General features: G+C 33.6%; 2 protein-coding genes across 3 annotated transcripts in view; both read right to left on the bottom strand.

Moving 5' to 3' along the window:
- The window catches only part of LOC145293325 (uncharacterized), a 164,222-nt gene extending 142,817 nt beyond the window's left edge, over positions 1-21,405 (bottom strand). Inside the window, exon 1 of one of the 2 annotated variants that reach the window (XM_080139968.1) lies at positions 21,145-21,405. In XM_080139968.1, coding sequence (XP_079996094.1) covers positions 21,145-21,183 — 39 coding nt within the window. In that variant the 5' untranslated portion in view covers positions 21,184-21,405. The remainder of the gene's footprint in view (positions 1-21,144) is intronic. The other variant, XM_080139973.1, reaches the window with a different exon arrangement.
- LOC145302737 (uncharacterized) lies at positions 11,994-12,554 on the bottom strand (the record flags this gene model as incomplete). The annotated part of the gene is made up of 1 exon (XM_080144674.1): positions 11,994-12,554. A coding segment is annotated over one exon (417 nt), but the record flags the coding sequence as incomplete, so codon positions are not given.
- Positions 21,406-21,899: the final 494 nt, after the last annotated feature.

Here is a 21,899-nt window from a genome sequence, read left to right as displayed (position 1 = left end):
TTCCAGCTTCTTTTGAAGGAGGATTTGGTTGTTTGTTTTACGGCATATCAACTCTTTTCAGGTTATTTAATGTAAAATCCTGCCATTTTGGAAAAAGGTTTTATGGTTCAAGTTCTTTATATCTTTAAATATTTATGACTTTTTTTTTTTTTTTTTTTTTTTTTAAATAAGTGAGTCACCAATTATCGAGGCCCGAAGGCTGCTTGAGGATAAGGGTTAATGGTATAAGTTGGGTAGAATTTGATTATTTAAGACGATGGTTCAACAAGAACTGGCTTACATTGGACTTGAAGGCTACTATACTGTAGTCAGCCAGGGAAGAAAAAAGAAAAAAAGTTATGTGAAATCAGTTGATGCAGTTGCCAGGCAGCTTACGAAGCTGGTGGCGAATGTGAGCATTCATATTGAATTCTAAATAAAACCCTACGATATAAAGTTTATTGTATTTATTTCTTGTAAGAATTATATTTCAGTCATAAATTACAAACACTTAATAATAGGGACTTATTATTATTTTTTTTTTACTCACTAACTCTATACAATTAATATGTAAAAACACTATTGTTACTATTACTATTTTATTCTTAAATTTCTTTATTACTACCGATTACTATTAATATAGATGTGTATTATTTTAAAGTTTTTACTGTCTAGCACGCGTCACTGAGCGCCATTTCAGATTATAAATAAACTGATAACATGCCAGAAGTTATCCCAACTAACTAGTTTTATTATCGTTAAAATAAATAAAAATAAAATTTTAAAAACAACTTTAATAAAAATGTAGGTCAATACATACGCTGTGAAAATATTCAACTTTAGACCGTGCACATATACGCGTAATTGACAATGCTGCTACGATATCAGGCTGTCTAAACATACTGGCTTCCTGACCAAAAATGCGCCAACCATTACTGGCTGCAAGGGACCGCCTGTGAATTTAATATTTCCTTGACACTTCCTCCCTTGGAGAAAGCCAGTTCAACTTGCCTAGGGTGAATGCCATACAACAACAATGTAATGGATACTTGTGCAGACTATGAGATTTAAGATACTTGCACCAGTATTCTTTGAAGAAAGGTACACATCTATCTCCCGTCCTATTTAGGGGAGTTAAATTTCTGCAATTATGGGATTGTAAATCATTTAAAAAATTATTTTATATATGTATTTTATATATATTTTCAATTATAAAAAACTAGCAAGCCGCCCGGCGTTGCCCAGTTGTAAAATACGCATAAATATATTTTAATTAATGTAGAATTCTTTTTTTATAATAAACAGAAACACCATAGAGATTAAACGCAACGTTAAATTTCTTAAAAAAAATAAATAAATAAAATAATAAAGTAAAAAAATAAAAAAAAAATGGGAAGAAACAGAGACATGTGCATGCGAGATCATTTTTTTTGCTAAACCGTTCACTTCGTGTAACTATAAAAAAAAAAAGAAAAATTGCTCGAGCTGAGATTGAAACCAAAAACCCAAAGACAATTAGTCAAATACGATAACCATTAAACCAGCGTGACACGAATTTAAATCGTGTTTTCAAACTACTTATTGTCAACATAAGCAATCTGTAATGTAAACTATTCATGCATGCTCATTCGTGAAACTGTTAGCAAACAGATCAAAATCTGATGATTCCCATGTACAAACTTTTCAATTTTGAGCCCTTAGCAAGCCTTTTTTCCGGGTGAAAACAGATTAAAAAGTTTTCCACATGTCTAAATATCCTATATACCAAATTTCAAGTTTGTAGATCAAAAACTTGTTGAATGTATAGGTTGGGAACTTTTATAGATATATAAAGATTAATCATCTATTACTAATGGAGATTTTGTGCTTGCATGTCTGAAGCCAAAACTATACTATCACTCGTATTAAAGTACTATTGTACAATTTTTTAATGCTTAATTCAGTGGAGAAGGCAGTGTAGTATCTATTCTGCTATCACAAAACCATATTCCCGGGCATTAGCTTCTTCCTTTTTTTTTTTTTTTGAGGGGGGGGTGTAGTATAGTATCTATTTTGTGAACATGATATATCCTCCTTTCGTTTTATCTCCTCCTTTGAGGGGAGGTTGTAGCGTAGTATCTATACTGTTGTCATGATATCAGCCTCCCAGTCATTACCACCTCGTCTGGTGCGAGAGAAGGTGTGTAGTACATGTTTGTTCGTCATGATATTCTCCTTTCAAACTAGCAAAAATATGTGGCCGGAGGGACTATGTATTTACTAGTATATTTATTTATTTTTATTTTTTCTATTTATTTTTTTTTTCTGAATTTTTTTTTCTTTTTAATTTAACAAATTACAATTCCTGTGTTTTTCTATTTTAAAAAATGATACAAACATAAATTTGTTACTTTCTTAAAAGGTTGTTCCCCACCTACCCCCGCAGTTGTTTAAAGAATTTAAAAAAAAAAAAAAAAAAAAAAAGAAAAAAAGAGAGGTCTTTGAATTTCTGAGAAAAACTATTGGCTAGAAATTTACAGAAAACCAGATGAGGCCTGAACTGACATCCTCTGCTCGTTTCTACATTAACATTATTTATCTCTCCTAGTGTTGATGTAGAAATGAAAAGAGGGCAGAACCAAAGTTCAAACCAACAAGTTTTTTTTTTTTCTTATTTGGTATCTGCGATTTAGATGTAACTAGAATACCCGTCCTAAGACAAGTAAAACTAATTCTCTAAACAGATGTCCTTGTACAAGAATTAAAACCAAGATATAATGCTACTAAACCTAATGCCTGGAATCCTTATTCCAATTTTGATTAAAATCTATTCATTTTATACGAATAGAGATAAAAGTTAAGTTGCGTTCATTTTTTATTGCAATTTTGTCTTGAAAAGAGAATTAGCTTTTTTGTCTGTTTGGTTTAAAGTCACAAACAGCAAAAACACTAACAAACTCATGTGTACTGTTTTAGTATGATCCGAAGCAAGTTATGGTAAGAAAATTTGGGAACTAAATTAAATGTTCTTTTATTAAAAAAATTTAAGAAATCAAAGATTACATGTGCTACACGACCAAAAGGAAGAGGTAATACCTGGAAAGATGGTCGCATGACAATAGAACAGATTAAAAATGCTTGGGAGGATGGCATGACGACTACAGAGCAAATACTACCCCCCTCCCCTCATCATTATCGGCTCATAGTTTTTAAATTAGGTCTTCTAAATTAGAGGTCTACAAAGTTTTCGAATTGGGTGGGGGTGGGGTCATATTGCTGATTTTTTAGAGCTTTGTGAGTCAAAATAAAATTTTAAAAAATGATCTTGAACGGTTTTGCTCATTAGGTTTGATTTTAGTTTCTCTAAAACCGTATTCTTTGAATCATTTTCTGAACAAAAAGAAAAATCACAACGTTATTTTCACACATTTCCATTTTTTAAATTTTTCCTGAATATTTTTACGTTTTCAAGAAGAACTCAGCGGGCCGATTAAAAGCTTTGGCAGACTGGATTTGGCCCATGGGCCGTAGTTTGGAGACCTCTTGTCCCAAACTAATAAATACTGAAAATTATAGAAATTAGATAATTAGAATAAAAATAATAATATAGAGTAAGGTTTCTCCAACTGATTCACGTTCATATAACCCTTCCAATAGTGAGTACTACTCTACATAAAATATTTTGCAAGCTTATTTATTTCACTTTTATAATAATGCAAGTAATATATTTTTTTCAGTAACCAGTTTCGGTAAAAAAAAAAAAAAATTTTTTTAAAAGTCGTCCTCAAATTTAGTAACAATTTTGAAAGAAAAAAAAAAGAAAAAAAAAAAAAATCAACATTTTTCTGACAACTAGTTCAAACACATAATAACTGGACCCCCACCACCAGTTTTTTTTTTCACAATTCTGTGAATGCCTACTATCCTTGGGTATCTTAAGTCTCTCTGCACAGAGGTTTGTTAGGACAACCTGGCACAAGAATACTTTTTCTGAGAAGTAAACCCTAACCAAATATTCAGAAATCCCATAATATTCGCAGCCCAAATACGATCTCCTCAGTATAGCTAACCTACATTGGCTTTTATAAGGAATACTGCACCTTCTCCAAGTGATGTTATCTTAAGTAACAACACGAAGCTGGATACTCCACCAGACTAGATAACGATTTCTGTCTATCAGTATCTTTTGAAGGGATCCTTGACAAGCTCTTAATTTACTCCATATTTACTTGCCTCCCCACGAGGGCAGAATTAAACAAGGTCGATTTTTAATGTGGGGAAAATTCAGCTCCCCAAAAAGGGACACTCTGGATAGGAGCAAAAAATAAAAATTGTCTTAGTCTGGAATGATTTCTTCCCCACTGACTGAGAAGAGAAAAAGTGAAATGCAGCATTAGAACAGAGTTAATGAAGATTTAAAAAAAAAATTTTTTTTACATATTTTGAACTCGGCCTCTCCTCTCCCAAAAGATATGAGGGTAGAATGTGGAAGCATGTGGTGGAGCAAAATTGGATTGAAAAGGTTTAAAGCTTTGGTTGGAATCTGTATAATTAAGAATCTGAATAAAATCAAGAACTACTTTTTTTTTTATTAGATTGACAAAATTTTTGAGCAGGAAATGCACTTTTTATAGATTAAAGATTTGATTACAATAACTAAACGAAGCATTGCATTCATATAAATTTTAAAAAATTCTCTCTATCCCAATCTCTCTTTCTTGCTATCTCTGTCTCTCTCTAGCTTGCTATAAATATGTCCGTGTATATTATTGTCCATACTGTTGCACTCGCTTGCTCTTATCACACAATAATAATCCCGGTGAAAAATTTCAAAAAAAACCTGCCAGTATACAAATTACGCACGGGAGTGATGGTTGTACAACTCCGCCCAAAAAACAAACATTTAAAAAGTTCCAAAACCTAAAAGCTATGTAGATCGACAGAAGATTAAATTTTCTTGCCTTTGGTAAAAATTATTTAACTATTTACTTTCTTTTAAAACCATTTGTATCTATTAACTAGCAGGTCGCCCGGTCGTAAGACATGCTTAAATATGATATAGTAATTCATGCAGATTACGCATTTATTATAGAGACAATTCTCTTTGGGGCCTGTGGCACAGTCGACAGAGATGTGGAATATCTACGATTCCAGGTGAGCATTGTCTGAAGGTAGCAACAGTTTCAATCCCACACAAAGCCGGCCAGAGGATAAGTTGGTCAAACCATGGTGAGACGACGACAACAACTATGGAAGGCAGTAATCGCTGTGGATGCAGTTGGGAGATTCGACATTCCTATCCTGTCACGGTTAACCACCTGATGAAGGCCAGAGGAATAATTGGCCGAAATGATGTCAAAACAATTAGAAGATGAGGATAACAGTTCACAAATAATTAAAAATAAAATAAATGAGACACTTCTCTCTCGATTATTACATTAAACCCAATATTTAGTAGTAAGATCAAAACTATAAATATGACTTGGTTGCCATCAATTAGAATCAAAACCAAAACATACAACTCTCCACTCTCACTCCCGTGTGTGTTATATATATATATATATATATATATATATATATATATATATATATATATATATATATATATATATATATGTTATGAAATGTATATGGCGATTAAGCTACACTAAATATTCCACGTTTCATCCACTCTAGGATTCTTCAGGCTTATACGCGAATTCTGTGGTTGTTTGTCGTTTTTAAATGCGCATATAAAAACGACAAACAACCCCAGAATTCGCGCATAAGCCTGAAGAATCCTAGAGTGGATGAAACGTGGAATATTCAGTGTAGCTTAATCGCCATATACATTTTATAACTTACTAACTAGCTCTACCTATGTATTGAGCAATTTGAAGTAAATACTTAAAGTTTACGCATAAATCTATACTTTCATATATTAATTTTATGTGAGTAAATTAAGTAGTTATATATATATATATGATGATTGTCAGGCCTTGTCAGAGGAGTGCCACTCCTTCAGTCACTGAAAGTTCATGTGCCTGAAGATGACTTTTCAGTCCTGTCAGCGACTGGCACACATGACACTGAAGACGGTCATTGGTTTGGATGAAACCAACAGCAACGGAACCCATATCATCACGCACTTTCATGTGATTAAAAAAGACCTGCCTTTGAAAACAGAGGTCAGTCACATACCTCACAGATCCAAAGATCTTCATAATTGGGCAGTAAGGTTTGGCATTTCCTACATGCTCTCTTGAGCCTCGCTCGATCTATCTTGACTGCTTCAAAGTGTTCTGCACCCCTGTATATCAGTGCCCTCCACTGCTTGCAATCATACATTAGGGACTCCCAACAGGAACATAAAAGTCCGCCAGACTACTTGATGCTATTACAAAAACGTTTTTTTGGGCTTGTGCTGGGGTCTTTTGACAAGAAAGAGCTCACCATAAAACAACTGTGTATATATAATTCACATATAATCCCTTTTTTAAAAGATAGAATCGCCCGATTGTCAGTGACAAGATCCAAGAAAGCAAGCAAGGTCCACAGAGTTTTATAATTATATAGATTATTGTAGTCAATTGCAGATAATCTATAACATAAGACTTGGAGAGAATTTTTAATGAGAGAAATGCATGGCACAAGAATGCAAGAGATATGAAGTCGTAGTGCCCAATATATATGCAAAGAAAAATAGCTCCTCCCCTACAGAAAAAAAGGGTGCTTATTTAGATAGGCACACAAGTGAAAATTGTAATTACAAATACCAGGAAAACTCTTATATACTTACCAGTCAGGCAAAAATGCATATCTACACTCAAACTTAGAAAAATTTATCAAGTTGAATTTTAACTAAAAATAAAAATCAGTTTTATCACATTTTTCTGATCTGTTACTGATAAGAGCAGAAATTTCGTAAAGCAGATGGAAATAAGTCAGTCTGTCTCTCATTTCGACAAAATTACAGAAATTGATTTTTTATCTTTAAAATTCTACTCAATTTTTTGGTGAGGATATTTATTTATTTTTTTTATGAATATGCCTCTATGTACTTCCACTAAAAAAAAAGAAAAAAAAAAAGAAGAAAATCCAAAAAAACTTTCAAGATTTAAAATCAAGATAGGTGCAAGGCTATAAAAACTCAAAATATCTTGGGATGGTGAGGTTCCAACCATCCCAAATGCTTCATCATAATACAGTGACTGAGTGGGTGGACTCATAGTACTGTGAAGTGAATAAGTTTTATTCTTAGAAACCAAAAGCTGATCTAATTTGTATCATAAATGACACAGATTGAAAACCTACACTTGACCTTGTGCCTAAGCTCCTGAAAAAGAAGTAAATAAAATAAATGAATATTTTTAGTGTATGCCCTCAAGCTCAGTAATATTATTTAAAACTAGATATATCTACCTGGCATTGCAGGGTTTCCTTTTTTTTTTTAAACATAATTTTAGTTTTGCTACTGTGCTCATTTTCCTTTTCTCTTAATTTCTAGTAAGAAAATATTAAAGAAGGAAAGTGACTCATTAAAAGGGAAAAAATTGGTTTTGCAATAAAATCAGAAGGCCATCTTCTGAAATGTTTGAATTTAAATAAATACCTTTGAGGTGTTTTCTTTTTTTATTTTACTTTTAACTCTTAAATTTATAAATAACTAGATGTTTAGTCACTTATTTAGATGGACGAATTTGTTTGATAAAAAGAAAAATAATAAAATATTAGGTTATAGTCAAGACTGTCTATTTTTTTTTTTTTGTTTTTGTTTTTTAATTCCGGTTTTTCCTCTGCAGATGAGACAACGGTAACAAGAAAAATATGAACCCTTCTTATTACTGATTATCTTCCTGTCAGGCAACATGATACCCCTTTTCCCCCATGTTAAGAATGGCTTTCCTGTCTGCTTGAAAAAAAAAAAAAAAAAAAAAAAAAAAAAAACCCAGACAATCTTGACCATAAAAATCCCCAAAACTGGAAACTGTCTTAGATAAATACTCCTGGCGTTTTTTGTTTATAAACAAATCATAACAAATTTCAAGAGTCAATAAAAAAATGACTGTTTTGATGGAATGTCATTTCTTAATGCTTGATTGATTGATTCTAAGAAATAAATAAATAAATAAAAGAAATATGCTTATTTGTTACTGGCAGGAAAACCCGACATTGCCCGGGATTGAATGATGATCAATGAATGTTTCACTCTCCCATATTTTTATTGCCATTAAAATTGGTGAAATCGCCTATTTTTCAATCAAATCAATTGATCGCCTGCTCTAGTTGGGAACCCACTGTGGTGCACCGGAGAGGAAGCTTCACACGCCTCTAACAATGACTTAATTCACAATACATTGCACTGTAGAGAACCTACTATTGATTTTATAAAATTACTATTATATATAATGGTTTGAATTAAAGTTAAAAATTCAAAAGTCAAGTATCATGCTTCAATTGTGCTCTAAACAGAAACATTCATTTCGAATGTGCTGCCTGTCATATCAAAGAATCTACTATTGATTTAATATGCATGGCTTTACTGCTTGTGCAATGATAATGGCTTGAATTTTAGTTTAAAATGAAAAAGTCAGTTATCATGGTGCAATTGTGTTTTAAACAGAAACATTCCTTTCAAATGTGCTCCTGTCAGATCAAAGAACCTACTGTTGATTTTATATGCCAGGCCTTTGTGCTTGTGCGGTAATAAAACTTCTCAATTGAACTTGTGGTGTTAGGCTGTGTAAGGGGATAACTTTGGTCAAAATCGTCTGTTCCTTCTTTCATCGGAATATTTTGATTATTGATACTTATCGAAGACATTTTGGTATAAAACATATCTAAGAACACTGCCAGATACATAAAGTACCTTTATGTAAAATTTCATAAAAATCGACTCAGCTGTTTTCGAGTCCATAGGGAATGAACTCATGCACACACAATGTTTTTTTTTTTATATAATAGTAGAGATAAAGAACAGGAAAACTATCTGAAAAAGTGATGCCAGTATTTTTTGCTTATAAATAAGTAATAATCATAATTTATAAATAAGTAATAATCATATTGTCTGATAACCCTGTGTATCGGACAGTTTAATCTATATATCTATAAAAGTGAGAATGTGTGTGAGGACACTTCTTAACTGATATACTCAACAAACTTTTGATCTACACACTTGAAATTTGGTATATAGGATATCCAGACATGTGGAAAACTTTAATAGGTTTTCATCTGGAAAAAAGGGCTTCTATGGGGTCACATTTTAAAAATTGGTATGTAGGAGTCGTTAGATTTTTGTTTGCTAACCGTTTCACAATTGCTCATGTGTAAATGATTTACATTACAGATTACTTATGTTAAATATAAGTCAGTTTAAAAACACTTTTTAAAGAGCGTGTCACACTGGCTAAATGGTTACCGTATTTGACTCATTGTCTTTAGGGTTAAATTTCGATCTCAGCTCAAGTATTTATTTTTTTTCTTACAAGAAGTGGACCACTCAATTCTATATGTCTCAGTTTCTGCATGAATTAAAATATAATATTGATGCATATTTTATGACCAGGCAACACCAGGCGGCCTGCTAGTAGGTTTATAAAATATAGCAGCAGACACCGAAGGCCATTTGTATCCTTTTATGAAGACAATATGTTAGATTTTCAAAATGAAATTATCTTATCTGATTATGATATGGAAACAATTGGAATTAATAAACAGGGTCATATATATATAAAAGGCAAAATGTGTGCGTACATTGTTTTGTATGTCCGGCAAAGGCTTTTTTTTCAGGGGGTTCTCTGTCAGGTTACTACTTTTTAGAACTTTTTATATACTGTTAAGACTAGGCACCGCCAAAACTGGGGGGGGGGCAGGTAAGTACTTTTTGACGGACCGTCTTTTTAAAAATCTACCAAAAATCAGGTAATAATCCGATCAATACGAAATTTTCAGCGATTATTAAGAGAACAATGAACTTTATAACAGTGTACTTATTTTTCATAAACGATATTTATATATATATTTTTTTTTGCTTACAACCCCCCCCCTGTTTTGAGGGGGTACAAATATGGTTAAAATAATCATCTGAAACTGAACACAACATATTGTGTTGTTGTAAGGGACAGAATTATAGATTAAAAAAAAAAAAAAAATTGTTTGCATACCTTATTTTGACGTCTGAATATCAGAACTTCAATTGTGTTTAATTATCCCGCTTTTGAGTTTTGAAGTGTGAAATTCGGTGAATATGTTAAGTAAAATAATTAATTTAAGTTAAGCAAAACAAAAAAAAAAAAATTTTTTTTTAATATTTATACGAAAAAAGCTATTTTAAAATCTTTGATAAATTAACAATGAATAATGCATGACTATTATTAAACAGGGCATGCTTTGAAGAATCAATAGAAAAACAAAAAAAATCAATAAATATTGTGCCCTTTGTGTTAAAAATAGCATAATTTTTTTTTTATCCCGTTTGAAAACGTTTGCCGCCTTTCGACTACGGTGGACCAAACGCGCTGAAATAATTTTTTTTTATTCTGCTTTAAATTGCCCCCCCCCATTTTGGGGAGCCTGGCCCCCACACACATACACATTAAAAACCAAACTCATACAAGTGGTCACCCATCTGGTACTAACCAGCCTCAGCGTTAATAATACATTGTAATTTTCGTCACTGAAAAATAAGTTTTTTTTTGGCCTGTTTGGTCTTCCATAGTTTGCTTTTTATCAAATACAAACGTAAACATTGTCGATCTAGACTCTAGATCAATGCGAAGGAACTGGTTGCCTATATGAATAAGTGGAATTATTTGAAATCCAGGTACTTATAATATTTTTGCATATTCTCTTAGAAAATCATCCTAAATCTTAGTTAGACAACAAATAAATAAATTATTTCAAAAACCTTTCTTTTTTTTTTTTTTAAATATTTATGTACGTTTTTTATGCAAGACAAAAAATGTCAATTGTTAACTTTTTGGGAAAATTTAACATTTAAAATTTAATTAAAAATAGTAGAAAAAGTTTTACATTATTCTGTTTTCTATATGATAAAATTCAGGGTTTTATTTTTCTAGAAAAAAAAAGTTACTCAGAAATAATGGATTTTGATAAATGTAATTTCGTTTTAAAAAACAACAACAACTTGATTTTTCGGCCAGTTTTGGCGGTGCCTAGTTAAGACTGTAATATCTGGGATTTGCGAACACGCGTCGCGTCTAGATTTATTTATATCGACTTTTACAAAATTCTCGCTATTTCGGCCCCTCTTGTGTTGGTTAAGCTTTTTTGTATAAATAAAGTTAAACTAAGTTTAAACAGAGTCTGTTCTTCGGCTTTTGTGGTGGGAACATCCAGAAAGCAATAAAGCTTTGATCAATGTGTTAGAAACAAACCCCTTAATTTGGACGATCCCCGTTTTATGGGGAGCTGTCCACACACACACACACACACATATTGGGGAAACAAAACCAGCCAAAGTTGGGTTAAAAACTGCCTCGCAGTAAAAGTTAAGTGCGGGATTTCTATTTGACATCATTAAATTCACGCACCTGTCAATTCAGTTTTTAACCTTAAATTCAAACGTTTTTCTGTTACTCTCCCTTGCTGGCTGAGTGGGTAACATGACAGATTGTTTTTCACACTTTATTTTCCACCTTCGCCTCAAGACTTCTGGTTCGATTCTACCTATCTACCAAAACTTTTTTACCCCCCCCCCCAACACACACATCTACAAACACCTGGGCAACGCTAGGCACCCATGCTAGTTGATAATAAATCTCACCTGTCTATGTATGTATGCATGCCTGTCTAAAACTTTCGACAGGCGACAGATTTTTACAAGATTGGTATCATTTTGAAGCTTGACCCTTTGGATGACAAATATTGAAAAATTGACTAAAAACATTCATTCCTTCACCCTAAACTAGGCACTTTTCTTTTTACGTTGATATTTTTGAAATTCATCCACTCTTTGATTGCCTAGCCTTGATTTAAACCTTCGCCACTTCCGGTTTGTCGATGGACGCGACGGCAAAGACGTCACGTTTTCTTTTTTTACGTTCTTCTCCTCCTTCACGGTACGGGTTCAAGTCTACCTACCTACTACCACCTTTTTTTTTTTTTTTACTCAACACACACCTCCAAGCACCTGGGCAATATCGGGTACCCAGACTAGTATATTGATAAAACAGACATAGTTATGGATTATTTGGACTATTTGGATTATTTGGACTAGTTGGATTATTTGGACTAGTTGGACTATCTGGACTAGTTGGACTATCTGGACTAGTTGGACTATCTGGACTAGTTGGACTATCTGGACTAGTTGGACTATCTGGACTAGTTGGACTATCTGGACTAGTTGGACTATTTGGACTATCTGGACTATTTGGATTATCTGGACTATTTGGATTATTTGGACTATCTGGATTATTTGGACTATCTGGACTATTTGGACTATCTGGACTATTTGGATTATTTGGACTATTTGGACTATTTGGATTATTTGGATTATCTGGATTATCTGGATTATTTGGATTATTTGGATTATCTGGACTATTTGGACTATTTGGATTATTTGGACTATTTGGATTATTTGGACTACTGTTCTGATTTTGTTATTCGTCAATGTAACTTCTAACCTTTTTCAGGTACATCTTGTTAAATTCAAGAATCTGCATAGAATTTCCAAACGGAACTCTTTAATCCACAGACGTAGCATGCACTTATTAAGTCGACCATGACCGGATGAAAGTCATAAGTAATTTGTAGTTGTATTCTTTGTATCGACTGCACTTTGGATTGAATCTTCAAATTCCAGAAGAGTATCATTAACAGCTAAATTTTACCTAGTAGTTTATCTGCTATGACATATCCTGCTGGATAATTCTTGTGTGAATTTTATAAGAAACGATTCAGAAACAAACAATCTAGATATCTATAAAAGTAAGAATATGTGTGTGTGTGTGTGTGTGTGTGTGAGGGCACTTCTCAACCTATATACTCAACAAATTTTTGATCTACAGACATCAAAGTTGGTATATAGGCTATTCAGACACGTAGAAAACTTTAATAGGTTTTCATCAGGAAAAAAGGCTGCTAAAGTGTCAAACTTGAAATATTAGTACTTGGCGGCGATTAGATTTTTATCTGTTTGTCAACCGTTTCATGAACGTGCACACGTGAATTGTTCACATGACAGATTACTTATGTTAAGAATAAGTAGGTTTGAAAACAGTGTTTAAAGATCGTGTCAAGCTGGCCTCACGGTTATTATACTTGACTCACTGTCTTTAGATTTTGGTTTCGATCTCAGCTCAAGTATTTTTACACCTACAAGAACTGAACTCTTTTGAAAAAAACTTAACACTCACATGCACGTTTCTTTCTGTTTTTTTTTTGTTTTACTTTTTTTTTTTTTTTAAGGAATTTAACGTTACATTTAATACCTACAATATTTCTGTTTATAATAAATAAGAAATTTGCATTAATTAAAATATAATACTTATGCGCACTTTACAACTGGCCAACGCCGGGTGGCCCGCTAGTTGTTTATATAAAAAAAATGGACAAAGGTAGAACATTCCATAGTTATTTTTCTGTTTAAATTATTATAAAAAGGTCTCCAATTTAAAAATCTTCCTACCCAGAATAAGTAGTTTTTAAAAGAAACTGGCATGAAATACCTTTTTTTATTACAAAGAACATGATCCAAAGGAAAGCAGGAAAGAAAACTTGGCTAGTCCAAATCAAATATTGATTGATCAGATTAATGACAAAACTCTGAAAATCTGACAAGATAATTTGAAATAGAAGATAGAAGCTAAGAATTAATGAGTACACACTGTTTTTGTTTGTTTACCATTGTTTTTTTTAACAGGAAGTTGATCTTTAAATTGAATATAATTATTTAAAATAGGATTTTTATAGGTTTATGATTGTGATTTTACAGAACAGACCGGCAATGAGAGAGCCGTCACTGAACAATCAATTATTAATTCTGACATTAAATAAAACAATTTTTTTTTTTTTTTTCATAATTTAAGGTTCAAATCTGTTAGTCCCCGCCCCCACATCTGCATTAAGAATGAGTTTATTTTCTTTGAATCAGAAAAGGAATTAACTTTATTTTTGTTTGTGGATGTAAGGATGGCATTTTTTAAAACCTATTTTTTTTTTTTTTTTTTTTTACAAAGGAGTCACCTTTTATTAAGGCTTGGAAGCCATTCAAGTATAAGGGTTAATAAGTGTACAGTAGTCATTGGGACAATAGCATAGTAGTTGTTAGTAGTGGAAATTTGTATCATTGAATTACTTAAGGGGGTGGCTTGTTTATGTTAAATTTGAAGATAACAATATTGTCATCAGCTGGAAAGTAGGCAAATAGAACAGTTCCATAGATGAGCAGTTCTAAGAAAGAACCCTTCTTCATAGATTCCACATTTAGGTTTAGGCACAGATAAAAAGCGATAGAAATTGAGATTGGTTTCAAATGGAGGAGTATTTTTTGTGAAAGTTTGCCAAGAAGGACCATAAATTGGAGCTCAGATGAGCACTTGCCATGAAAATAACGATAGAGCAGAGACAGGTTCGCAACGTCTCTTCTGTGGGGAAAAAGGTTGCAGGGAAGAGAAAAGGGCATCCTTTACTAGGCTATGAAGTCAGTTTTGAACTCTGTCAAGGCATGATAGGGTGTTTCGAGCAACTTCTGCTCAGATGTGGCAACAGTATTCCATTCTAGGACGTACTTGGCTCTTATACAGGTAAAGAATTGCATCAGTAGCGAGATATGTACTGGAGCGATAGAATGATCCAACCATTTATCAATGACCTTAGCAATGGATTTGATGTACCTGTTCCATTTCAGATCAGGAGTAAAGGTCAGGCTAAGGAGCTTGTCAAAACATGGAGCCTCCCTAATGTTATATTAGGATTAAGCGTATGGTGGCGAGAAGGAACCAGACAAACAATATAAGTTTAAATTTTAAATGATTGATTTCTCAATCATTTATTTAAAAAAAAAACTTAACGAAAGCAAAAACAAACTAAAGTGTTCAAAGTTCGTAAGGATGTGAGAATGTTCAGGAAAGAAAATTTTTGGCTTAAAATTAATGTTTGTAACTTCTTAGGAGAGAAAAGTCAGGCACTAATAAGAAACATGATGAAATGTAAATGTTAATTCTCGCTGTTGGAGCTTCCATGTGGAGAAGTTGATGAATGATGCGCGCAAAAGTGATTGTTTAACATCGGGAAAAAGAAATCCGACAGAGCCGATGATTACCCATGCTAGTTGACTGACTGTGACTCTGGGCTCTACTGACTGGTTTTGGTGCGTTTTCCCCCTTTTTATAGTGGGCAGACCGGCTCCGGCGAGGGATGTTAGGGAAAATATTTTTATATTTTCTTTCCTTGCAATGTGATTGGCTGAAAACTATGTGGGTGTATACAGCATGTGATTGGCTGAAAAATTATGTGGGTGTATACAGCAACTGTACGCGCCCCTGAAACGTTTAACGATGTATTTGCTGCTCCTGCTAATTTTGTTGCTTTCTCGCAGAGAAAGCTTCACAAGTTGAAATGATATCTCGTGTGCACTTCGTAACACTAAGAAGAGGGCCATTCATTTCGATTGATGCCAGACGGAAGTCAGAGTGTTGATGATGGAAAGATAGAAGCTTGGTTTTAGATGCATTAAAATTAACCAGCCACCTCTTTCCCCATTGCACCACATGCTCCAGATCAGAGGAGAGAGAATTAGAGAGAACTTGATCGTTTACGATCTTTTAACTGTTGCCATAGACTGTAAAAAGCACATATGCAAATTAGGTAGTATGGGCAAAATGGTGTCTGAAGAAAAAGAAAAAAAAAAGGACACCACGTGCTTGGGGAGAAAAAGTTGAAGCCAAAGGAAATGGATGGGTAAAGTGAAGGCAGTGGCCAGCGTGTGGTTGGAAGAAAGAGCAACTCATGCCAGGTGAGATGTGGTGGCAGCGAAAGACTTCAAGTGGTGTCGAGACGATAGTAACGATAATAGTCGTATTAAAAAAGAGAAAAAAAATGCTGACCCAGATTTACTTATTTTCTTTGTTTGTTTGTAACGGCTATGTTACAATACCGTAGCTGGAGATCTTGTGAAGTCGACCATTATGCCATACCCTATCAAAGGTCTTTGATATATCAAGATCAATTTCCCTAGAAACAAAGTCCCCATCAAGAGATTTGCTAATCCTTTGAGATTAGGAGTTAGCTCATCTACTGTAGATCTAGCAGAGCAAAAACCATAATATGCTTTAAAGTCATGTTTTTTTTTTCTCATTATTTTTGCAACTTTCAAATTTGTAAACTGCTTCGACCATTTCTTTTTAGTTTTGTAAATCACAATTGAGTTGATATTAGTCCTCTGCTACGGAAGCGCGCAAAATAAATTTTAATTTTAAGCAGCCATGTAGAAAGTTTAACACATGAACGTTGACTGATCTTATAACGTTGTTATAGAACAAAACTAACAAACATTTAGATGTTAAAAAAAAAATAAATAAAAAGGTAAAATTTTACCTTTTGCCCCCCCCCCTTAACACACAGCAACAATAAAAAAAAAAAGTAAGATTAATTTTTTTTATGTGATTACATGTAAACACCCTGAATATATATTTTCGTTTTTCAGATAAAGTATTATAAGCTTTTTTTTTTTTTTTTTCAATTTTCTTATCTTCTTCTTGTTGTTGGGGATGAGGCATCCTAATGGATGCCAGTCACCTGCTACAACCACAAAAATCCTTGGCATTTTGATTAGGAGCAGAAGTGTAGTAGCTGTTCTAATACAACACTTCATCTTTTTTGTTCTCGATTGGAGAAATCATTCTAAACCAAGAAAATTAAAAAAATTTTGTCCAATCCAGAATGTCTCTTTTATGAGGAGCTGGATTTTCCCTTATGAGAAAAATCGATCTTGTGTTTAGCTTTTCTCTTGTGGGGAAGCAAGTAAATAGAAACCAAAACAGTTTTTTGCCCCTTTCAGCGCAACCGTTTGGATCTTACTTGGCAAGAGAGATTGGATCATCCAAATTAATCATTCTTAGGGGCCAACCGCATGCTTGACAGGGGAATAAAGTCACAGGTTAACAGAGTTTCAAATTATCCCAAGAAACGGATATTAATATCATCGAAATGGTAAATTGGCAACAGATTTAAATGCCATATTTGCTTTTAGTGGATTTGAAAACCCCTAAAAACCTACATATGAGAGAGTGCTCGGTGTTCTGTTGTAGTTAAAGGTAGATACCATTTACAAAACAAAAAAAAAAAATCAATATTTAAAAAGATTTTTAAGTGGTGCTCAGTTTCTAATACAACGTTCTAGTAAATCGATCCCCCATGTTAGAACCAGTCGACGTTGAAGGCTAAACTGATTTTAAAAAGAAAAGGCCAATATTGCAACCCTGTTCACCCATTCTTTTCAAACAGAAAGAGAAACAAACAAAAAAAAAAAGAAAAGAGTATATTTCCTTTTCCCACAAATTTTCATATATTCCTTGATGCTTCTTTACAATAGCGTGTAATCTTCAGGGTTGCCAGACCATAAAAATATTTGAAGCCAAATTTTTCAGAAAAAAAAAAAAAAAAAAAAAAAAGCCAAAAAAAAAAGGCCAAATTGATAATTGCAGCCAAATTTTCACAAACACAAAAAGCCAAATTGCACATCAAAATTCTTAAAAGAAATAAGTGTTTGCGTAAATATATAAACATTCATATATTTTTCATTGTGCTTGTGTAGATTGGTGATGTTATTTTAATTGTTAATACAAATAACAAAGAGAAATTCAATCAGCTTTTGGTGATCCCTAGTTAGATCAATCAAATCTATCAAATTCAGAGACCTTCTCTTTGCCGATGACTGTGCCCTTAATGCCCCAAATGAGATAGAGATGCAACGTCAAATGGACGGATTCTCCACCAGTTGTGACAACTTTGGTCTCACCATCAGTACAAAGAAGACAGAAGTTATGTACCAACCCGCCCCAGGAGATGCATACCATGAACCCGGCATCACTGTCAAAGGGCAGAAGATCCATGCTGTGGAGCAATTCACCTACCTTGGCAGCACCCTCTCCCGCACCGCCAACATTGACATTGAGGTTAACCATAGGATCTCCACAGCGAGCAGTGCATTTGGAAGACTTAGAGACAATGTGTGAAAGAGGAGAGGCATTACACTCGCAACCAAACTGAAAGTATACCGAGCGGTCGTCCTGACAACCCTACTCTACGCCTGCGAAACTTGGACGCCATATAAAAGACATGAAAAACAGTTGAATGGCTTCCACCTCAGATGCCTCCGTAATCTTCTCAACATCCACTGGCAAGACAGAATTCCTGACACAGAAGTCTTGAAGCGCGCGGGGCTCCATACCATCACCACCATAATCCGCAAAACCCAGCTCCGATGGGCAGGCCATGTCTATCGCATGCACGACAGCCGAATCCCCAAACGACTTTTCTATGGGGAACTCAGCCAGGGAAAGTGGAATGCAGGGGGCCAAAAGAAACGATATAAAGACTGTCTGAGAACGTCCCTAAAAGACTTTGACATCAGCCCCCAGTCTTGGGAGAGTCGCGCTGCTAAACATTCGGCCTGGCGTTGCGTCATCAGCCTAGGAGCCGACAGGGCAGAGAATCAACGCATGACACACGACCAGCAGAAGCGCAAGAGGAGGAAGGAGAGAGCTGCCGGTTCACAGCCTGCCGATACCGCCTTCACGTGTCCAGAGTGTGGAAAAGTCTTCCGATCACGGATTGGCCTCATCAGCCATCTCAGGACCCACAAACCCCTGACGCCGAACTGATTGATACCTTGGTCATCGTCAACTTCGACGGACGAGCAAGAAGAAGTCTGGTCACAAATAGGCTCCTTTTGGTAGGTACGGGCAAAAATGGACGGAAAAAAATAAGGGGACCTAGTTTTGAAAGCCGATCGTAGTTTATTGTATAGGTTTCCGACTACTTTTTGATTGTATTTGAAAGATTAAGGACTAAAATTATTTCCAAAAGGAAAAAAATATTTGTACACGTGAAAAAAAAGTTATGAAAAATGTTTTCAAGGCGGGCTACACAATTCAGCTAAATTTGGAAGTTAAATAAATTCATTGTAAAAATCCTTTTTCAAAGATAATTAGTAGAGTCCTAAGATATCGAATTAAATTAAAAAAAAAAAACAACAAAAAAACACCTTGTTTGACAAAACATAAATTAATTAGCCCAAAACCGAGTGATTTCTGCTGTTCGCAAAACGCAACAAACTAAAATTTTGTAAACAATATGGAAGCCCAATATTTCAGGCAGTCGAAAGACTATTAAAATGACCTCATGCAATTAAAAGGGAGGAAGGGTGTGATAGCTTTCTCCCCCCCCCAGGTGTGCATCCGTACATTCCTATTCTGAACGTTTGTATAAATTTTTCCATTTTTTAATTTAATTATTTTTCTATGTTCCTGTTTTTAAATTAATTCTTTTTTTTAATTATCGTTCAATATTATATAAAAAATATGTTACGCCGAAAGTTTCACATTCTTGCGAGCAAGGAAATTATTAAAATCTTGCATATAAAAATTATGCGAAACCTGTAATTTAAAAAAAAAAAGTAGAAATATTTTTTGCAATTATAATTTTTTTTTGTTGTGAAAATATTAAATAAACAATGCTTAATTCAATGGTAATATCGGTAGTTCGAGAAATTCATTTTTCTTCGAGTTATATCGAATTCATTAATACGAACTTTAGGGGCATTTTTGGTAATGTTCCTGTAAAAATTATTTTATTGTTACAAATTACGATGCTTTATATTTATATATAAAAAAAAGCAAAATAAATTCTTGCGTTTTTTATTTACAATTGAAATCCATAACTTTAGTAAAGGTAATTTTTGTTTAAACAAAATAATACATTTCCACTAAGATTTAAATAAAAATAATTAGTTCCTTATATTCCGCGATCATTATTTGATAAATACTGAAAAGTTCATTAAAATTGGTGAATTTCCTGATTTTTGGTGCATCTTTAAGTAAAGGGAGGGGTCAATATTTATACATTTTCAGCATCGGCATTCATTTTGCCCGTACCTAGTTTTCAGGTATGTTTACAACGAATGAATAACTAACCTTCCCATGTTAAGATCAGCTTTCGGAATAGACACTCCCCAACCTCCCCATGTTAAGAACGGGTTTCGGAATTTGGCACTTCCGACTAATGATCGTGCTAGCCATTTTTTTTTTTTTTTTTTTTTTGTGCTAATGCAGAGTGCAGAACGCGCTATTTTAAAAATCGTATTTCCACGTTTAATTAAAGTTTTATATGTCTTTTTTTATTATTCAATTGTAAGGTTAAAGTACAGATTAGGTACAAAACACCCTTCCCTCCCCATGTTAAGAATGGCCTTTTAAATAACGTTATTATTTCAGCACGGATCACTCTCTGCATGAGTACTTTTTTTTTTTTTTAACTTAATTTTTATTATTTTATCAATTACTTTCGATTTTTTTTTTCGGGGGGGGGGAGCATGTGCAATTAAAAAAAAAAAATTAAAACGGAACGAAATTTAAATTTCCGTTCCATTTTTAAAACAACCGTAAAACAGAGCGCTCTCCGCAAGTTTTACCATTACTTTTTTCGCATAAAATCAGAAATTAATTGTTTTGAAATTGTTTTTAGTTTTATGAAATGGTCAAAGTGCGCTAGAATGCTAAATAGTGATTCTAGCACAGACTCCTACTCTTTTAAAAAGTTGATTTTTGGGTGTATTCGGGTTTGTTTTTGGACAAATATGACATTTAAAAATGTCGCTGACAAGCAGATTTTTTTTATGACATTAACACCTTTATTATCCTATGTATTCCCTATTTGTTTTCACTGGTGGCCATGTTTGTTTTTGCGCACACGCATTCAAGTTTTTTAAATAGATATTTTAATTACTTTCATTTTTCTTTTTCAAACACAGAAACACGAAAACATTTTTTTTAAAACACAACAAATATAAACAAACAGAATATAAAAACTTATTTTTTATTGATATTTTTGTTAGTGTGGTCTTTTTTAACAGTATTATTTTTTAAAAAGTGGGCGCTTTTTAAAAATATTTGCAGCACAATAACAGAGCTTTATAATAAATATATGTTTATGTATATATATATATATATATAATTTTATATTTACCTTATCCGATTCCCTCCTCGGGAGAAAACGTCGTAACATCTTGATATGGAAATCGAAATTTGGGTAGAAAAGTAATTTTGGTTCCTTTCTTGTGTTTTTTTTTTCTAATGATTAAATAACAACTGAAAAATCCCCCCCTTTTTTTTTTGTTGTTATTTTAAATTTTCAAATGTCGGTTCGAATTTATTTTCGCCGACACATTTGTTTGCAAGCCAGCAGAAGGCGTTACCGACATGAACGAAACAGAGGAAGTTCAGGTTGGCGGGAGAATGTCGGTCAGCGATCATTTTATCACATTTAGTGCTTCAGACGAACAGCACTAAAATAAAAATTCACAATTTTTGAATGTCTCTATTTACTTTCCTCTCCACGAAGATAAAGATAAGAACGGTTTTTAATGTACGGAAAATCCTGCCCCCCCCCCCCCGAAACTTGTGACTGAGACAAAAGGAAAAGTTTCCCGAATCGAGAACATTTTTATCGCAACCGAGTACAGAACAGATAATGTGCATTGAATGATTTTTTTTTTTTTTGCAAATAAAACATAAATAAAAGAAACAGGCATAAGGCCATAAAAAATGTGTGGAGGGAAGAGTAGTTGTGTAAACATTATCTTTCATCATTTGCCCATCACTTTCATGCAGCATTTGTAGTGAGATTCAGACGCGAGTCTGACGAATGCGAAATAGGAAAGGTCTCTAATTGTTACACCCTTTCTTTCTCCACTCCGTTGGGATTCGCTTTCTTCATCATTT

The sequence above is a fragment of the Euprymna scolopes genome, chromosome 2 (genome assembly GCF_053919585.1).
Source record: "Euprymna scolopes isolate OS-2025 chromosome 2, ASM5391958v1, whole genome shotgun sequence".
Taxonomy (NCBI): domain Eukaryota; kingdom Metazoa; phylum Mollusca; class Cephalopoda; order Sepiida; family Sepiolidae; genus Euprymna; species Euprymna scolopes.
This window is presented reverse-complemented; position numbering and strand designations above follow the sequence as displayed.